The sequence below is a fragment of the Fundulus heteroclitus genome, chromosome 1, assembly GCF_011125445.2.
Source record: "Fundulus heteroclitus isolate FHET01 chromosome 1, MU-UCD_Fhet_4.1, whole genome shotgun sequence".
Taxonomy (NCBI): domain Eukaryota; kingdom Metazoa; phylum Chordata; class Actinopteri; order Cyprinodontiformes; family Fundulidae; genus Fundulus; species Fundulus heteroclitus.
In genome coordinates, this window is record NC_046361.1 from 18,607,291 (window position 1) to 18,631,425 (window position 24,135).

The window sequence follows — 24,135 nt, forward strand, 5'->3', positions numbered from 1 at the left end:
ACACTCAATTAAATTTTAAATAAATTACTTTTAAATGTCTGTCGTAGAAGTTTCAGTAATTGTAGGGACGTTTATTTATTTATTTAATATTTCCTATTTTATTTAACATGTCGCATAATTTAACTACATAGGTATTTACTGAACACTGCCACTTCATTCCCTTGAGTTAAAGCAGATTTCCGCCTCTGCAGAAACTCACAACAGTCGCGGTACTTGAACGAGCCACCGCACGTTGTCGGAGTAGACCTGGTGTCTGACGGCCCACTTGGCCAGCTTGTCCCACTCGTTCCTGGAGCGCCCGTAGATGGACAGCCGGAGCTCCACGTTCTGGTACTTGCTCTCCTCCAGGTCAGCCATCACCTCCTGAGAAACAGTGACGACAACAGCCACCAGAGGGCGCCAGCTCTCAATAAAACACACCCGATAGTTTACAGACAGGCTCCAAGGAGAATGCGTGTGCTTTCAATGAGGACCTTTATAATGTGACCGAAGTACTTCCCCTCCACGCAGTTGTCTGTTTTGATGAAGATCTCTCTCAGGATGGATTCACCGATGGGATTATATTTGGCGTTGAATTTGTCAAATCGATGGAATGTGTTGCGGTCCTGGACGCACAGAAAGCAGCTAAAACACTTTGTTATTCTCATTATAAAAGTTCCAGTTTTAAAGGTGTGTTACTTACGGCATGCATGTCCAGCGTGTCCACGCTAAGGTCGAAGGCGGTCAGGTTCATGCTCTCAAACACCTCCATGAGGGTCTGGCCTTTGCCCTTCTCTATGTGCACAATCTCTTTGGGATATTTCTTCATGGCTCTTTTGATGAAACGAAGGAGATGCTTCTGGTTCATACAAGACGAGGCGTGAATGTGAGTATCTACCTGTGAAAACAGACAAACATCAAATCAGAAATAAAAGAAATGTTTTCTGATTCTGGATCACTGCCAATAATTACGATGAGGCGCCAAACGGTGTGATTTTTACCTTACGGATGTTGTAAAAATCCCGGTGGGGGACCTTTTTCTGCGCTGCTAGCTCCTTCATCTCATTCAGCAGAATGTGCATCTGGAATTTAGAGCTGAGATACTGCAGCCGACGATAGCAGAAGGACTTTCTGTGGGGAAGGGGGACAATGCGGCACACAAGTTGGTTTTAAACTGATTTAAAATATTCATGCCTTGCAAAAGTAATCATAGCTCTAAAATTTTTCACATCTTACTGAAAACTTAAATGTAATTTATTAGGATTTGTGATATGCGATAGCTCAACACAAAGTTGTCCAAACAATCAAGCTTCATTTACAGTATCTCTCACTAATCTTTCTGCTGTGTTCTTTGTGATGTTGAATTTATCCTAAATTACACACATTTGGACTCTTGCTGTGTTCCAGTTGTAGTCGGAACTCAGAAATTTTTAACTTCTAAGTTGTAAGAATCAACTGGAACAGCCACTAAAGTTGGTCTTCCTACTCAGAGAGTTGGATACATTTTTCAAGTCGGATCCAAAATGGCAGCTCCTTGCATCAACAACAGTAAGTCGTAATAAAAAATATGTTTACTTTATAAGACATAGTTGTAAGAGTGCATCTAAAATCAATGTTACATGTAGGGGCTGCAACTGTGAACCAAACAAATTCATTAGTGTTTGCATGTGGAAAATAAAGCTTCAAATAAGGTTTGTAAGAAGTAATTCTTTCCTGGCTGTTCCCATATTCTAGTCCAGGCTTTTAGTTTAGTTTTGGCCTTTTTTTTGGAACCCTGACTTCTCTGACAGTGTTTGAACGCTGTTAACTCTGGTGTTACGACTTTCCCACCTCCTAGTTCCGACTTCCGAGGTAAATGTAACACAGCACCAATTAATTACTTGGTTGCACTAGATTTTATTTTGGGGTCCTTACACTAAGGGGTGTTAAACAGATATACATGCCACACTTTTCAGATTTGTATTCATAAAATATTTGTACAAACCCTGCAGCCTTTTCATTCTATTCCATAATTATGTGTTTCATGTTGGCCTATCAAATAACATCCCAGTCATAGTTTGAGGACAAGAAAAACTTTTGCAAAGCTGTACTTTCTGTCTCAGTATAATAATGCATATAACACATTTAATATTATAATTTAAGAGGAACTACAGCTTACACCGGTCCGTTAATGATGAGGGCCATCATGACGTTCATGTCAGCGATGTACTCCTGCAGGTCTGGATACGGCAGGTCCAGCTCTGTGCTCCTGTTAGCAACATTACAGTCAAACAAGTCCGGCTGCTGCCACACAAACATGTGAGTCTAAAAACAGACAACTCCTCATACTGAGCATGTAGCACCAAGAGATTTGTCCCAAATGTCTTACTTTTCCATTACGTCCCTGCTGGTGTACACATGCATAACACCGTTCACCATCTTACAGCCGTAGCCCACATCAGGGGGCATGCTGCCGGGGTCCTGGTTGTCGTACGGGTGCGTGTGAGAAGCAGGTGGGTGAGCCGAGGCATCTGTGAGGGGGCAGAAAATCATGCTCAATCTGAGCTCAGCAGCCCACACAGTGCCAGCATGTTCAGGGTGTGTGATGGGGAGGGAGGGGGGGGGGGGGGGGGGGTGTAACAGATTGTAGCGCTTTAAATCTGTGGCGGTGCCAGGCCATATTTCACAGAGAGTGTACTAGCGTGCTCATTTAGCGTTTTATAATCTTATCCAGCGGAACCAGGACCAAAGCTTAACATGCCTCAATGTTAAATAAATAAGACCTGTTAAAGAAGAAAGAGCAAAAAACAGCTCGTTAACTTACATACTGTACTGTGCTGAAGCATGTTGGGATTTCATTGTGCTCCTGAAAAGTGCTCATTTCTGTAGCTGGTCAGCTGGCGGGGTCAAATATAGTGGAGATGTACTAAGAAGCTCTTTTGTTGTTTGAAACGTGCTAATGAGTTGCTAGTCAGACGTGCAAATGACCCTCGTGGTGATATCTTTAACCAAAAGAACAAAAGCTTAGACAGCAAGTGAGATACTTCATAGAGCTCACTAGTAGCATCTTCTGTTGGAGAGAATGTGTCCCTCTGGTGTGGACTTTAGAGAGTTTGTCCCTGTATCCCACGATGTACCACAGAGAACTCCCATTGGTGGCCCCGCATACCATTCTGAGGCCATTACTTTACCGCTAAACAATTGTTAAATATATGAATCAACACCAAAAAGGGTCCTTAACAAGGCTAAACCGGTACATATTAGAATAGGCTATTCTCCAAACCAAACAAGCTGTAATAGGAGTTGTAATAAGCATGCCACGCCAGTCGGTGGCACGGTGCCGCGGGGAAGTGCAAGGCAGCACATGCGTGTTAAAGGAGAGGCTGGCATGCACGGACACGCCAGTGTGTAGTCGGTTATGCATATAGGGGTGTAAGGACGGAGGCTACTTCAGACTTGTCCACTCTGGCAAGGCAAATTTATTTGTATAGCACATTTCAGTGCAAAGAGAACGCAGAAAGTGCTTTACACTTAAACCCAGCTTCTTCTGAACAGGCCAGAAATATTAAGGACCCTTGCTGTAAGCAGTAAGGGTTTCTTTGCATGGGGATATAAGCTTTACCGATCAGGGTGGGGACGGTCTGCGGGCCCCCAAGCCCTCAGAAACAATGATTATCAGTTGTACCCTGGCATATTTCCTATTTCCTATTTGCTTGTCCAGGAGGTTAGGGGAATTTCCCTTTTTTGGGAACAACGTATCATAACATATCCACAGCAGTGTTGATGCAGATTTGTAGTTACAGATTCTTTGTAAAATGAAAGGCCTATTTCTCTGATTTTATTAATCTAGACCAGGGTTCTACAACTTTTTGTGGGGGGTGGGCTTGTTTAAAACATCTCAGCCCCCTACTGCTCCTCCCCACACTTAGCCGTATAACCGGCCACTATGGTGGCATTTTTCAAAGTTTGTCTGGACGCAGGGTTATGCTACATCAGGGTGAGTTACACTTTAATATTCTGCTTCCAACAGATTTTCCTCGTTAAAGAGAGAAAAGCTTTGCGATGGTGATTTGAACCGCTGCTTCCGAAAGAGGTAGTGAGCAGAAACCAGTGGACCTCTGTTGATTTGATGTAGGAATGCTTTAAACCTAACTCTGTTTGGACGTTTTACTGTCCACAAATTAGACCGACAAGAGTGCTTTAACAACTTAATCGTACAGCAAGTTGGGGAATGCAGGTACTTGGATATTTCTTTTATTTTTTAGCATCAAGGGTTGTTTTTTTGTTGTTGTCTGTCTCTACCAAGAACTGACTGGGTTACCTAGCTTTAAATATTTTGGTTGTGGAGATATCAGGGCTGGCTCGTTGCCAATTTTTATGATAAAACATATCAAAAAATCTCAAGTGCTGTTTTCCTCCCCAGGTGACACACAGTTTTCACACCATCTGGCATAAAATAAGGCACTTTGCACATCTGAAGCCAGGTGGCATAATGTTATGCCAGGTGTGATTTTACGATGTTTGTCTTCCCATTTTGCCTTTCAACAAACTGGCACAATGACGGTGAAATGGTTTGCCATATAGGTGCAAAAGAAGGGGCTAACCCAGGCTTTCATGCGACATTACCTCTAAAACAAGCAATGAAACAAAAACTCCAACCAGAATTTGTAGAGGACCACACTATACAATGTGAGGGTTTAAATTTGTGTTTCTTAAAGTTGCATTTAAACTTATCTCCACAGAACAGTAGTAAGGTATTACATCAAAAAGTGACAGAATTATTGAGCAACATGCTGCATATTGTTTCTGTATGCTAAATGGGTTTAGGACATTTGCTTCATTTTGGTGCTGGGACAACAGGAGTGGACTGGGAATAAAAACTTGGAAACCTTGTAGATTATTCACTATGAACCTTTCTATTTATTATTTTGAGCTGCAGGGTGTTTGAGTGGAGAAATTCATCAAAACCATTATGGACATCTGAATTCCCTGCACTTCGCCAGATCTATTGCTCTGGCTTTTAACATTGGGAATACAGAGGAGGGATGCTGTATGTGCCAACCTGCGGTGCTGCTGGTCTCTGTGACCTCTGCAAACTCCTCTTCCTCTTCCTCCTCCTCCTCCTCCTCCTCTTCATAGATGTCTAAGTACAGAGGCCTCTCGCTCAGCTCCTGCAGGTAGCGAGCCGTGGTCCTGCAGAAGCTCTGCAGCGACAGACCCATGTATTTTTGTCTAATGAACAGAGCCTTCACCACACACTTGGCAGCATCCAACAGATCTGTGAACGGAACCTGCGGAGAACAGCCATGGATGGAAAAAGGTGTCAAGATAGAGTACATTTTCATGAGGGAGGACGTGTTACATTAACAGCGAAGGAACACAGAAAGTCTTATTTTAAAGCATCGACTTCACCAACTCACCCCACATTTCTCCTCTCCAGAAATACTGACTCTCTGGTACTCCCTCTCTGGGACCGTAGCTCTCTCCTGCTGATTAGGAACCTGGCTCTGCTCCTTCATGAATCTGTCAACGGATCCACAAAGCTATGAAAGTTTGTCTAATGGTAACAATATTCAATTAATAATAAAATCTTAGCCGACTCACTCCAGGTCTGTGGCGCTGTCCGTCTTCATGAACTCCTGTTTGGCTCGGAGGAGGATGTCAGGTTCGAACCTGAGGACAGAGGAGCTGAAATAACTTTGGGATCTTCGCTTTGCAAACATAGCCGCCTGTGTCGCTGCGTTCATGGCGCACTTGATTGATCTATGTCACTTACTTGACATCCTGGCTAATTTGCCGCTCGAGGCGGTGGCGCTTCTCCTCCAGCTGTTCGATGGGGCTATCCTCAGGAAACTCATAGGGAGCGCTCCGCATCTCACTCTCCGCCAGGCTGCGGGAGAACAGCTCCTTCGCGCAGTTTCAGAAACAAGATGAGATGTTAGTTTAAAAGGAATATGTCAAAGTTAGTGTAGCTCCATGGGAGGGTTCAGACCTCAGCGATCTCCTTGTATTTTCCGTCCATGGAGGTGCGCAGGTCGATGGATTGTTTCAGGGCCACTGGGATCCCAGGTAGGGAATGCTGGGAAGTGAGGAGGCGGCGAGGACCACGAAATTCAACTGCAGATAAACAGGGAAACAAAGTAGCATAAAAGAAATGTTTTTGCTGTATAGATTCGGCACAACTTTGAAACATGTTTTTATGTATGCTCCTTTGTTTTAACACACAACTGAAGCCAAATATTTACAGATAGAGAGACTTTTTATTTTGACGTTGCGTTTTTCCCCCTCATTGTTCGATATTTAATCCGACTAATCCTTTCCTGTTTTAGCTCACTACGGATTACCAAAAGTATTTCTGTTTGCAAAATGGTAGAACAATGAGGGAAGGATCTTTTTAAATAACTTAAAAATGTTTTTAAAGTTATGTGCATTAAAATGACTGTTTTTGAACAATTTGGGAATGACCATCAAGCTTCTTTTTGGTCAACAAACAGTATTTGCATTAAATGACGGCACACTTGTAAATGTATTTTAAGGCAACGCCTAAGATGCACTGCTTGCTTGTGTAACATCATGGAAAAATCTAAAATAAATAAGCCAAGATATCAGGAAGTGAAATGAGGACCTGTTTCATCCATGGGTACAAATCCCAGATGCCTGAACAAGCTACGTTCTCTTGTTCAAACAATTATATAAAAATTAAAACACCATGTCCAGCCATCATTCAGTTCAGGAAAATGTTTGTGTGTCTCAGACAAGAATGTGTTTTGGTGCAAAATGTGTGACTTAACTCCAGAACAAAAGCTAAAAAAGCTTGTGAAGATGCTTGCTGAAGCCGGTAAGAGTGTCATCATCCACACTGAGACAAGTCGTGTACCAAACTGGGCTGAAAGGCCACTCAGTGATGCAGAAGCCATTGTGCCAAAAAGCTAAATTAAAAGCCGGATCAGTTTATTTATACACTCAGGGACCTCGGCCACCTGGATTTTTGGAGACCTGCTCTGTGGTTTATTAATGCTAAAAATGAAGTGTTTTGCCATGATGACCACGATTGTTGTTGGAGGAAACACAGGGAAGCCCAAAGGCTCCAGAACGCCATACCATCTGTGACATATGGCGAGTGGCAGCAACAGGATGAGTTCATGTTTTCCTACAGGATGTCAGAAAACTGATGACATCATTAGGAAAATAGTAATACTTTATGTAGAGATGTTGAAGCAATCTTTCAGGATATCAGCTTAAAACTCTGACTAAACTGGGTCCTCAAAATGGCCAATTACATCAGTTCTGTTGGAGAAATGGACCAAAATACTGTTGTCAGAAGCTAACAACATTTAGCTATCAACACAACGCTTCGTAAGAAAATACGTCATAATTTGAAGAGGATAAAGGAAAAAAAATCCCTCCCTCATTATTCGCGCATTTATCAAATATAAATAGTTTTGGTATTCCAACTGACCTTAAGCAGGAAAAGTGTTTCTCTTTGCTTTAGAAGGACAGCAACATTTAAGCTGGAGAGATTTCTTGTCTTGGGAGACCCCAAAGACACTCATCCATTGATGCCTGAGTTAGTTGAATGAATGAATGAATGAATGAATGAATTTATTTCAGACAATTTAACAAATTTAACACACATTTAACAAATATTAAATAAATCAATTTCAGAAAGTACCACATAATAATAAAAAATAATCAATTTAGGAAATTCTTCAACCAAGCACTACATAAAAAAGTAATTGATAAACATTAAATTAAATTTTCTGTTCCAGTTCAATTAAATCATTTGAACATAAATAGAGATGAGATAAACAAAATTTTCCTATAAATAAAATATATCAGGTATATTTACCCTGATTTCTGACATTGATTAGTGATTAAAGAAAGTTGTCTGAAAAGGGGTATGAAGAAGTAAAACTTATTTTTCATACCCCTACTCCCTCTAATTTCGCTTAAAGTACCTTCCTATTAACCAACAATGTATTGATCCAAAATTCACAAAAAATATAAACAATTATATTTATACACATATACATATATGAATATATGCATATACACATATAAATATATGCATCTACATACATACACATAAATGCACACATGCATATCAACATACACACACATACACAGTGCTCAGATATATCATTCATCTCTCCTCATTACAATACCTGTTGAAAAACATCAGTTTAAGCCTTTTTTTAAACAGGCTCATGGATGGACATTGCTTCAGCTCTTTCTGGAGTTTATTCCAGACCTTTACACCACAGACTGAAAGGCACTTTCTCTTCATGGTGGTTCGAACCCTCAAAATTCTGAAGTTAAGATTTTCCCTGAAGTCATATCCCCCCTCTCTATCAGTGAACAGCTTTTGAATATTATCCGGTAGTTGTTTATTTCTAGCTTTGTACATCAGCTGAGCTGTTTGAAATTCTACCAGATCGGGGAGTTTGAGGAGGCAGGACTTTATAAATAGTGTGTTAGTATGGTCATGGAATCCTGCCTTGTGAATCATTCTGATGGCCCTTTTTTGTAACGTGCATAATGGCCGCAGTGAGGTTTTGTAGGTGTTACCCCATATGTCCACACAGTAACTCAAGTAAGGTAAGATAAGTGAGCAATACAGAACATAAAGAGCAGCATAATTTAGAAAATGTTTTGCTTTGCTGAGAACAGCAATACTTCTAGATATTTTTGTTTGAATGTATTTTATATGAGGTTTCCAGCAAATCCTATCGTCTATCATTACTCCCAAAAATTTAATTTCCTTTACTCTCTCTACTGTCTTATTGTCTATTAGGATATGTACATTTGTTTTGCTTTTGCAGTTTCCAAACAATATAAACTTGGTTTTAACCAAATTTAATGATAATTTGTTAATATCAAACCATACCTTAAGGTGACGTAACTCTAAGTTGATATCAACTACAAGCTGATCCAAATTATCACCTGTACAAAAAATATTAGTATCATCTGCAAACAAAACAAACTTAAGTATTTTTGAAACTTTGCAGATGTCATTTATATATAGAATAAACAATTTTGGCCCCAATACTGACCCCTGGGGGACACCACAAACAATGTCCGAGCACGATGACTGGCAGTCACCCATTTGCACAAATTGTTGCCTGTTACTTAAATAACTTTTCATCCAATGCAGGGCTACTCCCCGGATGCCATAGCGCTCCAATTTATTAATTAATATTTCATGATTTATTGTGTCAAAAGCTTTTTTGAGATCAATAAATACACCGACTGCAGATTTCTTATTATCTAAGGCGCTGGTGACTTCCTCTATCAATTCAATGACTGCCATTGCTGTAGATCTTTGTGATCTGAATCCATATTGACTTTCAGAAAGCAGTTTATGTTTATTAATAAATGAATCTAATCTACTCACAAACAATTTCTCCAAAATTTTAGAAAACTGTGGAAGTAGAGAAACAGGCCTATAATTTGTAAAATGGTGTCTGTCCCCAGATTTATAAAGTGGAATAACTTTGGCAATTTTCATGTTTTCAGGAAATTTACCTGATTGAAATGACAAATTACATATGTTGTTGTTTCATAAATAACATTAATGTTTGCTTTCTTGACTTTCAAATGTTTGCTTTTATTTATTTTTTCCTAAATTTTGGGCATGGAAACAAACACAATTATAGTGAGCCGCAAGCCTCAACACACACATAAAAAAAAGGTTGTAAATATGATGAGACTAGTTCTCACCTGAGCAGGTTGGTCAAAGATTAGAAACCTTTTGCCGTCTCAACCATTTGATGGCCAGATCTTGACCTGGGCTGTTTTTCTAAAACCTAGACGTTGAACACATGCTGTCGTTATCCTTTAATTTATTCAGCTTAAACTGTTAGCTACCACAAACAGCGCGTGGGCTTCCTGTGCCCGTCAAATCTCTTAGTAGTGACACTGTAGGTTTTTATAATATTAATAAATCTGGAACCAAACATTAAAATTAATATTGTGGAAAAAGCTCCGATCTAACCTGCACGTTGCATTTTCTGCAACGTTACTCCACTTAGGATGGAGCAAAACAGTCCACTCAGTGGGTTCTGATAGTGCAGTCAAGCTAATTAGATGTTTGCACCTTCATACACAATGAAGCATTCAGGTAAAGAACCCATCAGCACAAAGGAACAGGCAATTGCTGCGCCGCTACGTCCTGTCTCACGCAGACTCAGCTGTCTTGGACAGATGAGGAGGCCCTCAAAAGATCCTTGCGACAAGGATGGAAGTGAGTGGATGCATTTAAAAAAAGGAAAAGTAACTATTTTACTATTAAAAGACTGAATATCCTCACCATGGGTGGTGTATCTCCTCACTATGGGTGTATTTTTTGACAGATATCCATCTTTAGCTTGGAACTATGCACCTTTCACTGAAATATTCATCATCGTGTTGAATATTTCATGGCATGCATGGTAGAATGTCAGTGGGGCTCATGTCCCTCGATATTTATAGACCATGTTCAGAAAGAGGTCAGAGAGGATGCACAATATGATACAGCGTGACTTATCGAACAGCCTTTGTAGAAAAGCTACCGAGGAGATACGACGGATAACTAGATAACTGGACGGATAAACTCTCTATTAAGACTAAAAAAAGCTTGGAGGTGCAGAAGGAATGGTTACTGAAAACTAATTGGCCAGCCCTCAACCCACCACACATTTGTATCACACTCTGCCTAGCACTGTCCAATCAACACATCCCACTCAACACAGAGAACAAGTTAGCTGGGACCACATGGCCACAATGTCAAAACATAGACTGGATCTGAGACTCTGAGGAACAACGAGAGAAACACGGAGTTCTCCTGCGCAGAAATTTCCAATCTATTCAGGAAAAGTCTAAGCAGCGAGCAGAAATATGTCGTAACACATTTACCATGAGTCCGTCCGTCCCTGAAGCTATTTTAATGTTAAAGATTTGGGCCATTGTTAAAAAAAAACATTCATACCCCAGTGCCCAGAAAAAAGTCCCATCATTTTGTATTAGATGTTTGTGTGCATTAGTAGTCTTAACTAATACTACAGCCCTGGTGCAACAATATGTAGCATCTTAGTAGCTTAGAGGGCAGGAAACATTTCTCACAGTGCAGGAGATCCCGAATTTGATCCTCAGTGAATACTTTTTGGTTCTGATTTATTAATTTTTTTTTGCCAATTTTTGCTTTCCTGGCTATATAACTGCACAATGGTGACCCTACATTTATAAGTGAGTATAAACAATGGATCAAGGGCTATATAACATGTTTACAGCTATATTAAATTTGTAAATAGTCGCCACAGATCACATAAAGAAAGCCAGAAAAAGTCCAGCTACAATTCCAAAAAGTATATTTGGCCCATAAACCACAATAATCATCACCACAATAACACCATACTCACAGTGAAGAATGTTGTCATGGTCTTTGGTTACTTTTATTAGAAAAAACTGGGGGTTTTGTGAAGCTGGATGACATGAAGGATGGGCCCATGTGCCAATCAGCTTAGGCTGAAAACTTTAATCCATATTCACCTATATCCAAATCAATAAAATAATAAATTAACCTGAAGAAAACAAAAGTATTAGCTGGAATAATTTGATAGAAAATGTGTGTGGTAACCTGAAGAGGGTCGTTGACAAGAGATGTCCTCACAATCTGAAAGATTAGTAAAATTGTTGTAAATAAAAGTGGGCAAGATTTTCCTGTCAGATGTGGGATCCTAATGGCCTCCCATCAAAATCTCAATGATCAAATCTTGAGGTATATCAACACTATTTTTGTTTACCAAACCAACTCATACCTCATATTTTTATTTATGTATGCCTTATTAATACCTAAAGTAACGTCACTCATTTCTGATTCCAAACACATTCCCAATCTTCACCTGCTGGAGAGATAATTCAGTCAGATGTGTTTAAGCAAAGAAATATCTGAAAAATTCAAAACATCTGCTCCTAAGAACCAGAACCAAAAAGCCCTTTTCAAAAGTGAAATTCTGTCACAGATTTAACCAAAGGCATACTTTTTATTTTAAGTTCCTTTACCTGATGACACACATTCTAAGAAAAAATAATAACTAAAAGAAAAACACTTGCTTTTTGAATCAGTGGTTACATTTAAGAAAAAAAAAAACAATTTATGCTGGAATAAAATCAATAAAAGCATGTTAAACTGCACTCTACAAGCTACAGATATATGCCATTGTGTTTATAAGATCTGGCACATCTGTACAGTGCAACTTCAGCCAGTCATTACTTCTGCTGTCAGTTTCGTGCTTATTAAACAGCTTTGATGACAGCCGACACTGGTGTGCAGGCCAGGATGTGACATCCACAATGGGCCACAGTAAGGCCAAGCCCAGCCAGCACTTTCAGACCTGAAGCTAAGCCCCTAATGGCTGCTATATTTGGATCAGTAGCGTTTTTGGTTATGTAATGACTCATCCCCTCACGGTCGGAGGGCAAACTGCTCTGAAATGAAAGACCTCAGTGTTTCCCTGGGAAGTAATGTGGCCGCATGAAGGTTTCACTGACCAGGGTTCTCCTCCAAAACGAGTAAAACTGCTTTTCAACCGTACCGGATCCAAGACATATTGAATAAAAGACGTCACCTGTTGTTCCACGTCTATTGAGTCAAAAGAAGGATCAATAGGGTGGAGACGGCAGAGAGAAAAGCTGCAGATGTAAACTCACCAGGGTCCTTTATTAGGTGCACCTGTTCAATTCGGTTTTAACATGCACTTTGAATCTCCCAATCAGTGCATTTACGTAGCCATGCAAATACAGCTTAATGAAGCTGGAATAGAGGATCAGAATGGGGGGAGACAGGGGATTTAAATGACGTTCACTGTGCACTCGCTGTTTGTGTCTGCTACGGTTTGCACACAAAAATCTCTCAGGTGTAGAGAAAATAGATAAATATCCAGTGAGATGATGGACTCATTACAGCAGCTGGTTGTAAAAAGTGCTGACATTTCTTTTCTCAAAGCACAGTAGGTTGAACCTATCAGCAGATGGGCTACAGCAGCAGAAAGTCACACCAAGTGCCGCTCCTTGTCAGCTAAGAACACGAAGCTGAAGATGCCATTTATGCACGCTCACCAAAATCAGACAGTAGCGTATTCGAAAAGCAACGTCTGGTCCTGTGAGTCTCAATTTCTGCTGTATTCAGACGGTAGGGTTCAAATTTGGCATAAACAACATCAAAGCGTGGATCCATCCCACTTTGTATTGACAGTTCAGACTGGTAGCTGTATAATCATGTGGTGGATGTTTTTACGGTCCACTTTACTGTTGCTAATTGGGCAACATTAAATTACCACAGGCAGCTTGAGTGTTGTTGCTGACCATTTCTATCCAGTTACAGTGTACCCATCTTCTAAAGGGTACTTCCCGTAGCATATGGCAACATGTTGCAAAGCCATTGTATTCTCTGTATCTCGATGAACTCCACAGAGACCAGAACTCAATCCAAATGAGCATCTTTGGGATGCGGTGGAATGAGAAATTCACTCAATGGTTGTGGAGCCAACAAATCTGCAGCAACTGTGGGACGCTGTTACGTGAACATGGACCAAAATCTCTGAGATATGTTTCCAATAGCTGGTTGAATCTATTATACAAACAAATAAAGCAGTTCTGAAGACAAGGTGTGTCTAATTGAGTGACCAGTGTGCATTTCATTGGATGATTCCTGACTCCTGTGAAAATCAAATGCGGACAGGTAGAAAGTTGTATGATCTTAAAAGCCAAAGGACTAAATGTTTGAGGTTTAAAAAGCAACTTTCAACACTTTGAGATCAGCATATTTTATTCCTTATCCATGTCTGGAAATAGTGTACCTTCTAACTCAGAGCTCCTACTCTCCTACTTATCAGAATAAATGTTCAGCCTGAATAAAATCCAACATCTTCCCTCAACCTCTCTGGTTTCCCCATCAAACAGGTCACTCAGCCACAATAGTCTACCTGCGTCCATTGAGCTTTTAAATGTACACTAATGGCTGTGACTCATATCCTCTGTTGTAAACGTCTCACAGTAAGACCTGCAATATTCTCACAGAAGCAGGATTTCTTTGGGACATCGGAGACAAACAAAGCAGTAGAAGAGGTTTGTTTGAAAAACCAAAGCAGAATTTGGTTTATTTCTGATTACTGTGTCGCATTTAAAAAAGCTGTATGCAAATGATATTTCGTTCTGTACGCACTCTGTGCATACAAAATGACAATAAAGTTTGTCTAAGTCTAAGTCTAAGTCTAAAAAAGCTTCCCAGGAAAATGGTCAAATTACTGAATGCTGTCGCTGCAACTTCTGCATCAGCTGTGATCTTTAATAACTAAGCAGATCCAACAAAATCCAATGAGAAACTGGTGAATTTTAGCTACTTACAATAATGGTAGAACTGCAAATTATGACAACTTAGCAACGTTTAAAAACCTGTTTTCCTCATGGCTCAGCTTCCATCTGACAACCCTGAAACTCTTGTTTCTTTCTAAGACGGTTTCTATCTCTACATAAGCAGTAGGCGGATGCCCACAGGTCAGACCTGTTATAAGAACAACGTCCTTTCTTCTTCTGCTCCTCAGCCTTCCCTGTGGAAACTTAAAACATTAAAAGCCCGGGTGCTGATCTGTTTTACAACCCCACAGCTTCAGCGAGCTGCAGGAATTATCCATCTGGGCTTCATCTTTGTGCACACTTGCACCTTTTTTTACCCACTCTGGAAATGCACGAGGATGCAAGTTTGTGGGGCGATCCATCAGCACGATCTCTCTTCAGCACTCTAAAGACAGCACTGCTCCGGGCTGTTACACAAAGCTATCAGAGGACAGGCAGAGGAGAGGAGAGTGGCGGTGACTGAGAAAGAAGGAGAGGAATAAAGGAGAGGGTTTTTGGGCTTTTTTTTGGTTTGTAAAGATGGATGAGGGTAGCGGAGCATACCTGTCTCCTGAGAGCCAGCTTTAACCAGCAGCTAGCAGAGCCAAGGGAGGACCGACAGACAGAGGGAAGGAGGGGAAAGAGACACTGTCCTGGCTGGGAGATGGAGCATGCCAAAGAGCAAATGGCAGAGGATGGCGACTGCTGTTCTTTCAGCACGGGGTAAGCATGATGGGAGCCAGGGAGGGATGGAAAGAAACAGGAAAAAAAAAACACTCCCAAGTCAAAAACTGCAAACACAGCCGCTCACATATGTGCCTGTACATCAAAGCACTCACAGAGTCAACCATCAGTCATCTCTGCTGCCATCCATAATCTGTGCCTGTCATACATACACAGAGCAGGTCCGGCAGATCCATGAACTCCCCCACACAGCCCCCCTCTGCTCTGTCTGCCTCCTGGTTCAGGCCAGCTGTCGCTGCGCTAGCTGCCTCTGGAGCTGATCTTCCTCATTTAAAAGCCTCTGACTTCCATCTGGACTGTACCACAGGAGGATGAGGAGGCAGGGGGGGAGACGAAGCGCTTCAGCAGAAAACACAGACTCTCCGGGGTTGAATTGCAGGCGCAGCACCCCTCGTCTTGTCCGCTCAGTCGACTGTGCTGTGTTTTGCTGAAGGGACCATGTGTTTGGGATGCTTGTGTCATGTGTGCCTGCTGTCTCAGCTGGAAGGTTTGACATCTCATTGTCTTTTCTGAACTGATCAATAGAAGAAGTTTGAGTGGGAAAAAACGGGCTCAGTATGTGAACAGGCTAGAATCTCCTCAAGGTTCAGGGTTAGCTTTATTATCCCAGAGGGGCAATTTGTTGTGCAGATAACAGTCACATAAAAGCAAGTACACTACCGCAGCATTAAAGAAATAAAATGTCTGAGTTTGTTCTCATATTGCTAAGTTCACCAAGCTGACAGCCGCAGAAATAAAAGATTTTTCCAGTCTGTTTATCCTATAGCGTAGCATCAGGTAGGTACCTTCTACCTGAAGGTAACAGGAAAAACTATCCGCATAAAGGATGACTGCTGTCACCCAGGATGATTTTAGCACTACGGTGGCTTGCAAAAGTATTCATACCCGTTGAACTTTTCCACATTTTGTCATATTACAACCACAAACATAATTATGTATTATTGAAATCTTATGAGAAAGACCAACACAAAGTGAAGTAGAAAGTAAATCATATATGATTTACATTTTGTTTTTTACAAATAAAAAACTCAAAATGTGATGTGCAAAAATATTCAGCCCTATTTTCTCTGAGTGCAACCGATTTCCTTGAGAAGTTGTCTGATGATTGCTAATGACTGAATAGAGTCCACCTGTGTCTAATCTAATCTCAGTACAAAGACAGCGGCTCTGTGACGGCCTCAGAGGTTGGTTAAGAGAATATTAGGGAGAAAACAGCATCATGAAGTCTAAGGAACACATCAGACAGGTCATGGTTAAAGTTATGGAGAAGTTTAAAGCAGGTTTAGGCTATAAAAAGATTTCCCAAGCTTTGAACAATTCACAGAGCTCTGTTCAATCCATCATCTGTAAATGGAAAGAGTATGGCACTATAAACCTACCAAGACCAAGCCGTCCACCTAAACCTACAGGCTAAACAAGGAGAGCACTGATCAGAGATGCAGCCAAGAGGCCAATGGTAACTCTGGAGGAACTGCAGAGATCCACAGCTCAGGTGGGAGAATCTGTCCACTGGACAAACCAACCAAGAATCTGTCGCAAGATCTGAAAACTGCCGTTCACAAACGCTCTCCGTCTAATCTGACAGAACCTGAGCTGTTTGCCAAAGAAGAATGGGCAAAAACTTCAGCCACTAGATGTGCAAAGCTGGTAGAGACATATCCTAAAAGACTTGCTCCTGTAATTGCAGTAAAAGGAGGTTCCACAAAGCATTGACTCCGGGGGGCTGAATACTTTTGCACAATGCCCTTTTCAGTTTTTTGTATTGGTTAAAAAAATCATGTATAATTTTCGTTCAACTTCACAATTGTCTTTCACTTTCTATGGTCTTTCACATAAGATTACAATAAAATATCTTTGTTTGTGGTTGTAATGTGAGAAAATGTGGAGAAGTTCAGGGGGTATGAATACTTTTGCATGCCACTGTAAATATACTGTTGCCCCAGCTCAATGGTTTAATTATTGATTGTAACCCAATAAATGATCGTAGACCTTTTTCTAAAGTCTATGCACATTTCTGTTGTTTCCCCCACATGTCTAAAAAGGAAGCTTTGCAGCTCGCTATAGCCGGCCATGTTCAGAGATCTCACTGCTGAGGAGTGACACAAGGAATTTGCAGATCATTTATAATCTCTTTAATTTTGTTAAGAGGTAGAAACTGCGGTGTTTTTGTAAGTCACAACATAAAAAGGACACTTTTAAAGAAAAAAGAAAATTGTAAGTTTTGTGCAACAATGGAGAACGCTTGGTTTGGTTTTGGGGAACATAGACTCTGTGTGCAGCAACATGGTGCTGTGATTCTGGCCTATCTGAATGATTCCTGCCAATCCTCCTCTCCAGGCAGCCATAAGGATCATTCACCACAGCGGCCTGACTACTTCTCAGCCACACAGCAACCGAGCTCATCTCCTTCACCTGTCCATCTGCCTTTATATACAGGACTGCAGCAGACAGGCGGTGCCAAATAGTCTCGTGTTAGTAGACGTCCTGCGGTTTTCCTTTCTTGATAAAAAGGTTCTGACCATGACCAAGTGTCACGGGTTTTCCGGCCTTGCCAAATCCCTGTTGGACATCTATACTGAGATTCTGGACAAACTACGCCAAGCATAACAGATCTGTGTGCTTATCTCTGCCCGCCTGTGTGTGACCCACGCCTCTCTGATCCTAGCCTCTGCCATCCTACCTATCTGCTGCGGTGAGCAGCCAGCTTTTCGCCTGGCTCCTCGGCTTTCTCCAGCAGAGGTTTTCCTGCCTGCACCAAGTGTTAGGTTCCTCTTCATCAATAAATCTTTCAAAGGCAACACCGTGTCTGGGTTGAATATCGGGTTCTCAGTCTGCTGGTGTGAGACATTCTGACACCACCCAGCATCGGAAAGCTAGGCTTCAGTCGCATCTCATTGATCCTCCATCAGGTTAATGGTCTAAAACATAGAGCTTATGGCACTAAAACATGGCCTAAAAATATGGGTCTATTCCTCAATGGCTGTCTAAGAGTGCAGATCTTCATCCCATGGACAGGCTTTGGAAGAATCTGAAAAATGCAGAGGACTGCTGTCTTCAAAGCTGAGATAGTGGAGCTTGATTGTTGTTGCTGTAAAAGGAGCTGCGACGAAACTTTAAATTTGGCATATTATATTTTTTGTGCAAGTCATTTTCCATACTTTCATCAATTGTTTGTTTATACCCACTTATCTTATATGAAAGGCAGGGTGCACCATGGACTGGTCACTAATCCATCACAGGACAACAAAAAGACACAGAGGGCAAACAAACACCCATGCACACACACAGTCACCCCTAAGGGTAAATTAGAGAGACCATTTAGGCTACCATCCATGTTCTTGGTTGCAGAAGAGAACCTAGTGGTGCATGGAGAGACCATAAGAACTTTATGCAAAGAGCTACTTTCTTTTTTTTTTTTGTTTCTTTGTTTTTTTTTTTTTTTTGGTTCAGGGATCAAAAATCCCATGTGCCTTCAATTATTGCCTTCATCAGATCATCATTAAAATGATTTATTGGTGTTGGAAAGTTTTGGTTTGGACTTTCCTGACCGGAAAGATTTGCTGTCCTTGGCTTTTTTTTAGGTTCTAGGGTTAGGGTTCTATTTAATATCAACTCCTCTCCACTAGAACGGGGTCCATACAAAATCCCCTGCAGAAAAAGGTTAAATCATCAGTTCATGACTTTAAACTAAAAGAAACTGATACAACTGTACGGAGATCTCCTCAGACATTCTCAGAAATCCATGACTGAAATCCCCCCCACTGCAACCTTTCTTAAATAAAATAAATGAAATGAAATTCATACTCCACACCCCTCCTGATAGGCAGAGCATTATGGAAGTCACACTGAGGACATTTTGAACCCAGCAGCTCAGAACACCAGTAAATTAATGTTCTCACTTGTTGTGAATCTTGGACACATTACTCAAATATAAATTGTTTTTTAGGGGCTCTAATCAGTTTTTAGTTTGAGTAAAGTATGGGAGTCCGTTCGGCTATTCCGTTATGCAGGCGTCACTAAAACTTGCTCTCTTTACTCTGGATACCCTTCTTTATGGTATTTTATTGAGAAATGGTTTTGCTCAGAGCAGCAGCTCTCTAATGGTCAAGTATGGCATTACAGCCAAATAATGATTCATTTTGATGCATGAACTTTTGAAGCATATTGTGATTCAGCAACCGGCAAAAATAAATTAAACAATGTTAAAAAAAACCTGTCAGCTTCATTACATTTTTCTGATGATTTAAATGTTAGCAAGGCGTTATAATTTATAAGAGGGTGACGGGATTTAAATAGCCTGTCCAGTTATTTAACTAGTCCTATTAATGCATCCCATCAAGTCCCCATATAAAAATGATTGTGGTTTACAATGCAATGTGAGTGTTTCTGGTCCAGCTGGCATCCTCTCGAAGGAGCAGAGGAAAGTTATTTATTAATCCTCCTTACAGAAATCGTTTGTAGGCTACTGCACCTCTCAAATATTGATCTGAGAGGAGCATGAAACTGTTGAGTAAAAACGGATGTTTTTACGCTGTTTGTTTCTCACACACAAAAATCACAAAGAGTGGACATTTCCTTCATTACTTTGTTTTATCCATGCCCCCCCCCCCCACCTTTAAAGTTTCCATCCAGTTAGTTAATGATTATAGATCATCCAATTTTTTTTGTTGGATCGTAAATTAAAGGTAGGTAGAAATTAGAGTTAAACCTTAATTACAAAATATTTTCAAGCCTTAAAATTGTGACCCAAAGTCTAAAGCAGAACTGTACCTTTCAAACACGCCCGGGTCTCTCTGTGAGTTCAAGAGGCAGCTGCGATCGGGTATCTGATCGGTTTATCGACTGCATCACAAGCACCGAGACAAAAGAGATGTGACCCCACCCTCTCAAACCCGCACATCAGGCCAGATGTTGCTCCATCAAAACGGCAGGAGGAAAACAAAGAGGGAGGACCGCCTAAGCACACGATGTCAGATGAAGGTGTGTCTGGGTGGGCGTCTTGTTAATCATAGAGAAAAATATGTCTAATTACTTCAGATTAGATTCCCGTAACAGTGGCATTAAAGACCCGCTCTGTGACATGTGTGTGGGATTGTAGTGATGATAACATGTGACACAGGCAAAAGAGGTGTGAGCAACATGTGGGTGAGGCCAGTGTGATCAAAGGTCATTTATTGGCCAATGGTACTCACAGCGCCCAGAAAGTGTTCATACACCTTGAAATTATTATTAAGTTTGTCACAGACCATCAATTTCATGATTAATGTTACATTTGTATTCAGCCCCCTTTTACTATGACACCCTAAATAATATCCAGGACAACCAATCACTTTCAGAAATCACCTAATTACCAGATAAAGTTTGTGCAAAAATTAATTTCAGCATGAACACAGCTGTTCTGTGAAGGCCTCAGAGGCGAGAACGTTAGTCAACGAAGAGCATCATGAACACCAGGGAACAGATCAGGGAAAAAGTTATGGAGAAGCTCTGAAAATGCCCTTACATCTAAACCAAAAAGCCCAACAAGGAGAGCATTTATAAAAGAAGCAGCCAAAAGGCCTGTGGTAACTCTGGAGGAGCTGCAGAGGTACAGAACCCAGGTAGGTGATTGTAGTAACAGGACAATTATTAAACATGTACCATTCAAACGTGGGCTTTATGGAAGAATGGCCAGAAGAAACCTAGAAGAAGTCCTGTTCAAAGTCTGCCACAAGCCACACAGGGAGGAGAGCAAAAGTGAATGAATGCTTTTATCCTATTAGAAGAAAACTGGACTTTTACAGTTTTACATGCCTACATCATATGTAGAGGGAAATGAACACTACAGAACACTCTGAACACAACATCCCCATGCCAAAACATGGTAGTGGCTGCATCATGATGTGGGGATGCCTTTCTTCAGCAGGCACAGTGAAGCTGGTCAGAGTTTATGGATGGAGCTAAATAAAGGCTGCGGTCTCAATACTAAGGAAAGAGTAGGAGGGGGTTCACCTTCTAACAGGATGACCATAAACATGCAGCCAAAGCTTTTAAGGAAGTAGTTTAGATGGCAGCTCATTCATGTGTTAAAATGCCTTAGTCAAAGTCCAGACTAAATTTCAATTGATGTTCTGTGGCAGGACCTGAAAATTACTGTTCACAGATTATACCCATCCAATCACACCGACTTTAAGCTATTTATCAAAGAAGAATGGATATAATTTTTCATTTGCTTGGCGTCTGAAGCTGTAGCTTTAATAACAGTGAAATGTGGCTCTATAAAGTGCTGACTGGGGTGGGGTGGGGTGGGGGGGGGGGGCGGGGGCATTAAACAAAATGCCTGCCGCATTTTATTTGTAAAAAAACTTATAATTTCCCTTCTACTTTAGAAATTTGCTCAACTTTGTGGTGGTTTGACATATAAAATTGCAATAAAAATAAATCAAAGTATGTGGTTGTAATGTGGCAATATGTGGAAAAAATGGTCTGAAAACTTTAGCAAGGCTCTGTAATGTATTGTGTTTTTTTTCACCATGCTATTAAAGCATTTTCCACTGAAGGATTTTCATCTTAATTAATGTCAGACAGCTGTCATGACTCAAGCAGATATCTACTGCTGCATTAATTTACAACCATTTGCACACATTTTAGAGATTCAACAAGCCCAAATAGTATCGGCCCAGTGTGGGCGAACTGGTGAGTGGGTGTCTCTAATTTCAGAACTACCTTTTTCACAGATAAGACACGCATCCAAAGCTTCACTCTGCAATGATGTAATGCATTTTGACACGACGCTCAAGTCTGCTGCACAAAATGTGCACTGAACGCACTTCAAGCCGGTGTTGTTCTGATCCTGAAACAGATTTTCACATTTACTCTTCATCTGAGCTGGCTGACCTGTTAAAGGGAATAATCCGCTTTTGCTCCATGCAGGTGTTATTCATCCACCACGTTGAAAGGTGTCATGCACACTATATTTATAATTCAATTGAAAGGGGTTGCATCAAAAACAAATCCTTTAAAGACTAATTCATTGTTTGATGAGACGATAACGTTAGCCGTCCGATCTAATGCAATCAAAATCAGGAATTCTCTGCAGCCTAATTTTGCTGCATTCACAGTTACAACACTCTACGATCTGCCCCCGACTACACGAGCGCCTTTGCAAAAAAAGGCAAGAAACAAAAGAGATGAGTCACCTAAATGTCATATTTGCTTACTCAGACGGTTCCCTGGAAGCTTTCTCTGATAACATCAAATATGAGTGTTGTTGATTTCGTGTGCCTCTGCAGAGAGTGTTCAGTCTGCATTCAAACCCTGAAGGCTTCACATGTGTCCCCACAGACAGTACAGTCTGCCTCCAAAGCTGAAGAGGTAAAAGAAAGACGTCTCCACCAAAGCAGCATCTTTACAATTATTTCACCCAACAAGAGAGCGTTTTCTTATAATAATGCTTTAACTTCTGAGCTCTAATACTGGGTAATTGGTAAAGCCGTCCTGATGTGGGAGCTGGTGATTCGGTCTCCTTTCCTGCTGTTGGATCAGATGTCAGTGATGTAACTGAATTATCAAGCAGATTGACCATAAACTAAAGTCACAGCTAAAGTGCCACTCTGTCGTCCCATTGGTGATAGGAACATATAAAAAATTTTGAGAAAATGTTGAAACTGAATAATTCTATTGCTAAATTATATTTATTCACATTAACACACTGCAAAAACGGAACTAAAAATAAGTAAAATGTTCCTAAAATTAGTGTATTTGTCCTTAATTTGAGCAGGTAAATAAGATGATTTGCCAATGGAATAAGATTTGTGCACTTAAAATAGGAACAATTCATCTCCATCATCTTATTTCAAGTGCAGGATGTCTAATTATCTTATATTAGGGGTCAAAATACTCATTCCATTGGCAGATAATCTTATTTACCTGCTCAAATCAAGGATAAAAACACTAACTTTAAGAACATTTTACCTATTTTTAGATCCATTTTTGCAGTGCAATTTTTTCAAAGTCAAGACGAGGAATACGGTCTTCAAATTTCAATGATATACAGTCAAAGCTTCACAAACACAAACTATAATAAATATTAAATAAACAAAATAAAATGTACCATTACAAATCTTCTGCTAAAACAATTACATTGTGATGTGACATTGTGCCACCAAACAGCCCATAATTATTGCGCTCATTAATGTGTCTTTTAAAATGTTATTTTCTTATGTTCTCATGAAATCAACAATGGGAAAATGGTGGTAAACACCAGTGTTAAAATAACAAGTTTTATGATCGACAAGAGATTTTGTTCAGATCATTTCAAAATGTCCCACATATAACAGGATAACCATTTAAAATCATCTAAGTGAAACACAAGCACTTTTTTAACATTAAGGAAAAAAACATTTAAATGTGCAGTAGCTTTGTTGCAATCGTGTGCACACCCTTGAACAAACGCTCTGTTAAAGACCTATTGAGAGCGATTGGGTGAATGTGGCTATAGTGTAAAGCGCTTTAAGTGGTCAGAATGAGTGGAAAAATGCTATAAAAGTTCAGTCCATTCACAGTTTGATTCAGTTTCATTGTTCAGTTTTCTTATGTTCAAACCTGCTGTCTAGTAACGAGAATCTGATGAACCTGATAAAATAAAGAAATTGGAAGAGCTGCGGTAATTTCCAACAGATACAGGTTGTGTTTTACGTGTGACAACGATCTCCTGGATCTTCCAAATATCTGGACTGAGAAGTATTGCAGGACTAAAGTATTTTCTTTCCAAGAAAACACCCAGACCTGGCTTGAATCTTCAAATTTGGTCCTAGTTTTTCAGCATCATAGTAAGTTTAAGTGTTCAATTAAGTCATCAAAAGAATAATCTAATTGAAGGGAATTGGTGTTTTGAAAATGTCTAAAAACAAAATCAGATTAAACATTTGTGGGCCGTGAACAGAAGATTTTAACCGGATTTTACAGATTTGGAGAACCTTTGCAAGTTAGGATGGGTAAATATTACTTAATGAAGATGTGATCTGCTGATAGATTCCTACCTGAGGATACTGAATCCTGACAAAGAATCAAAATGTGTTTTTA

At 40.4% G+C, this 24,135-nt stretch overlaps 1 protein-coding gene across 6 annotated transcripts in view; it reads right to left on the reverse strand.

Annotated features, from left to right (window-relative positions):
- Positions 1-24,135, reverse strand: part of ampd2b (adenosine monophosphate deaminase 2b) — a 30,575-nt gene that overhangs the window by 4,723 nt on the left and 1,717 nt on the right. For 2 of the 6 annotated variants that reach the window (XM_036136967.1, XM_021320494.2), the window contains 11 exons: positions 5,951-6,075; positions 5,735-5,865; positions 5,563-5,631; positions 5,379-5,481; positions 5,021-5,249; positions 2,348-2,489; positions 2,138-2,227; positions 981-1,110; positions 683-877; positions 474-605; positions 200-363 (listed from right to left, as the gene is read on the reverse strand). In XM_036136967.1, coding sequence (XP_035992860.1) covers positions 200-363; positions 474-605; positions 683-877; positions 981-1,110; positions 2,138-2,227; positions 2,348-2,489; positions 5,021-5,249; positions 5,379-5,481; positions 5,563-5,631; positions 5,735-5,865; positions 5,951-6,075 — 1,510 coding nt within the window. Of the gene's footprint in view, positions 1-199; positions 364-473; positions 606-682; positions 878-980; positions 1,111-2,137; positions 2,228-2,347; positions 2,490-5,020; positions 5,250-5,378; positions 5,482-5,562; positions 5,632-5,734; positions 5,866-5,950; positions 6,076-14,892; positions 15,034-15,167; positions 15,335-24,135 lie in introns of those variants that run through there. The other 4 variants (XM_036136975.1, XM_036136972.1, XM_021320496.2 and 1 more) reach the window with 4 other exon arrangements.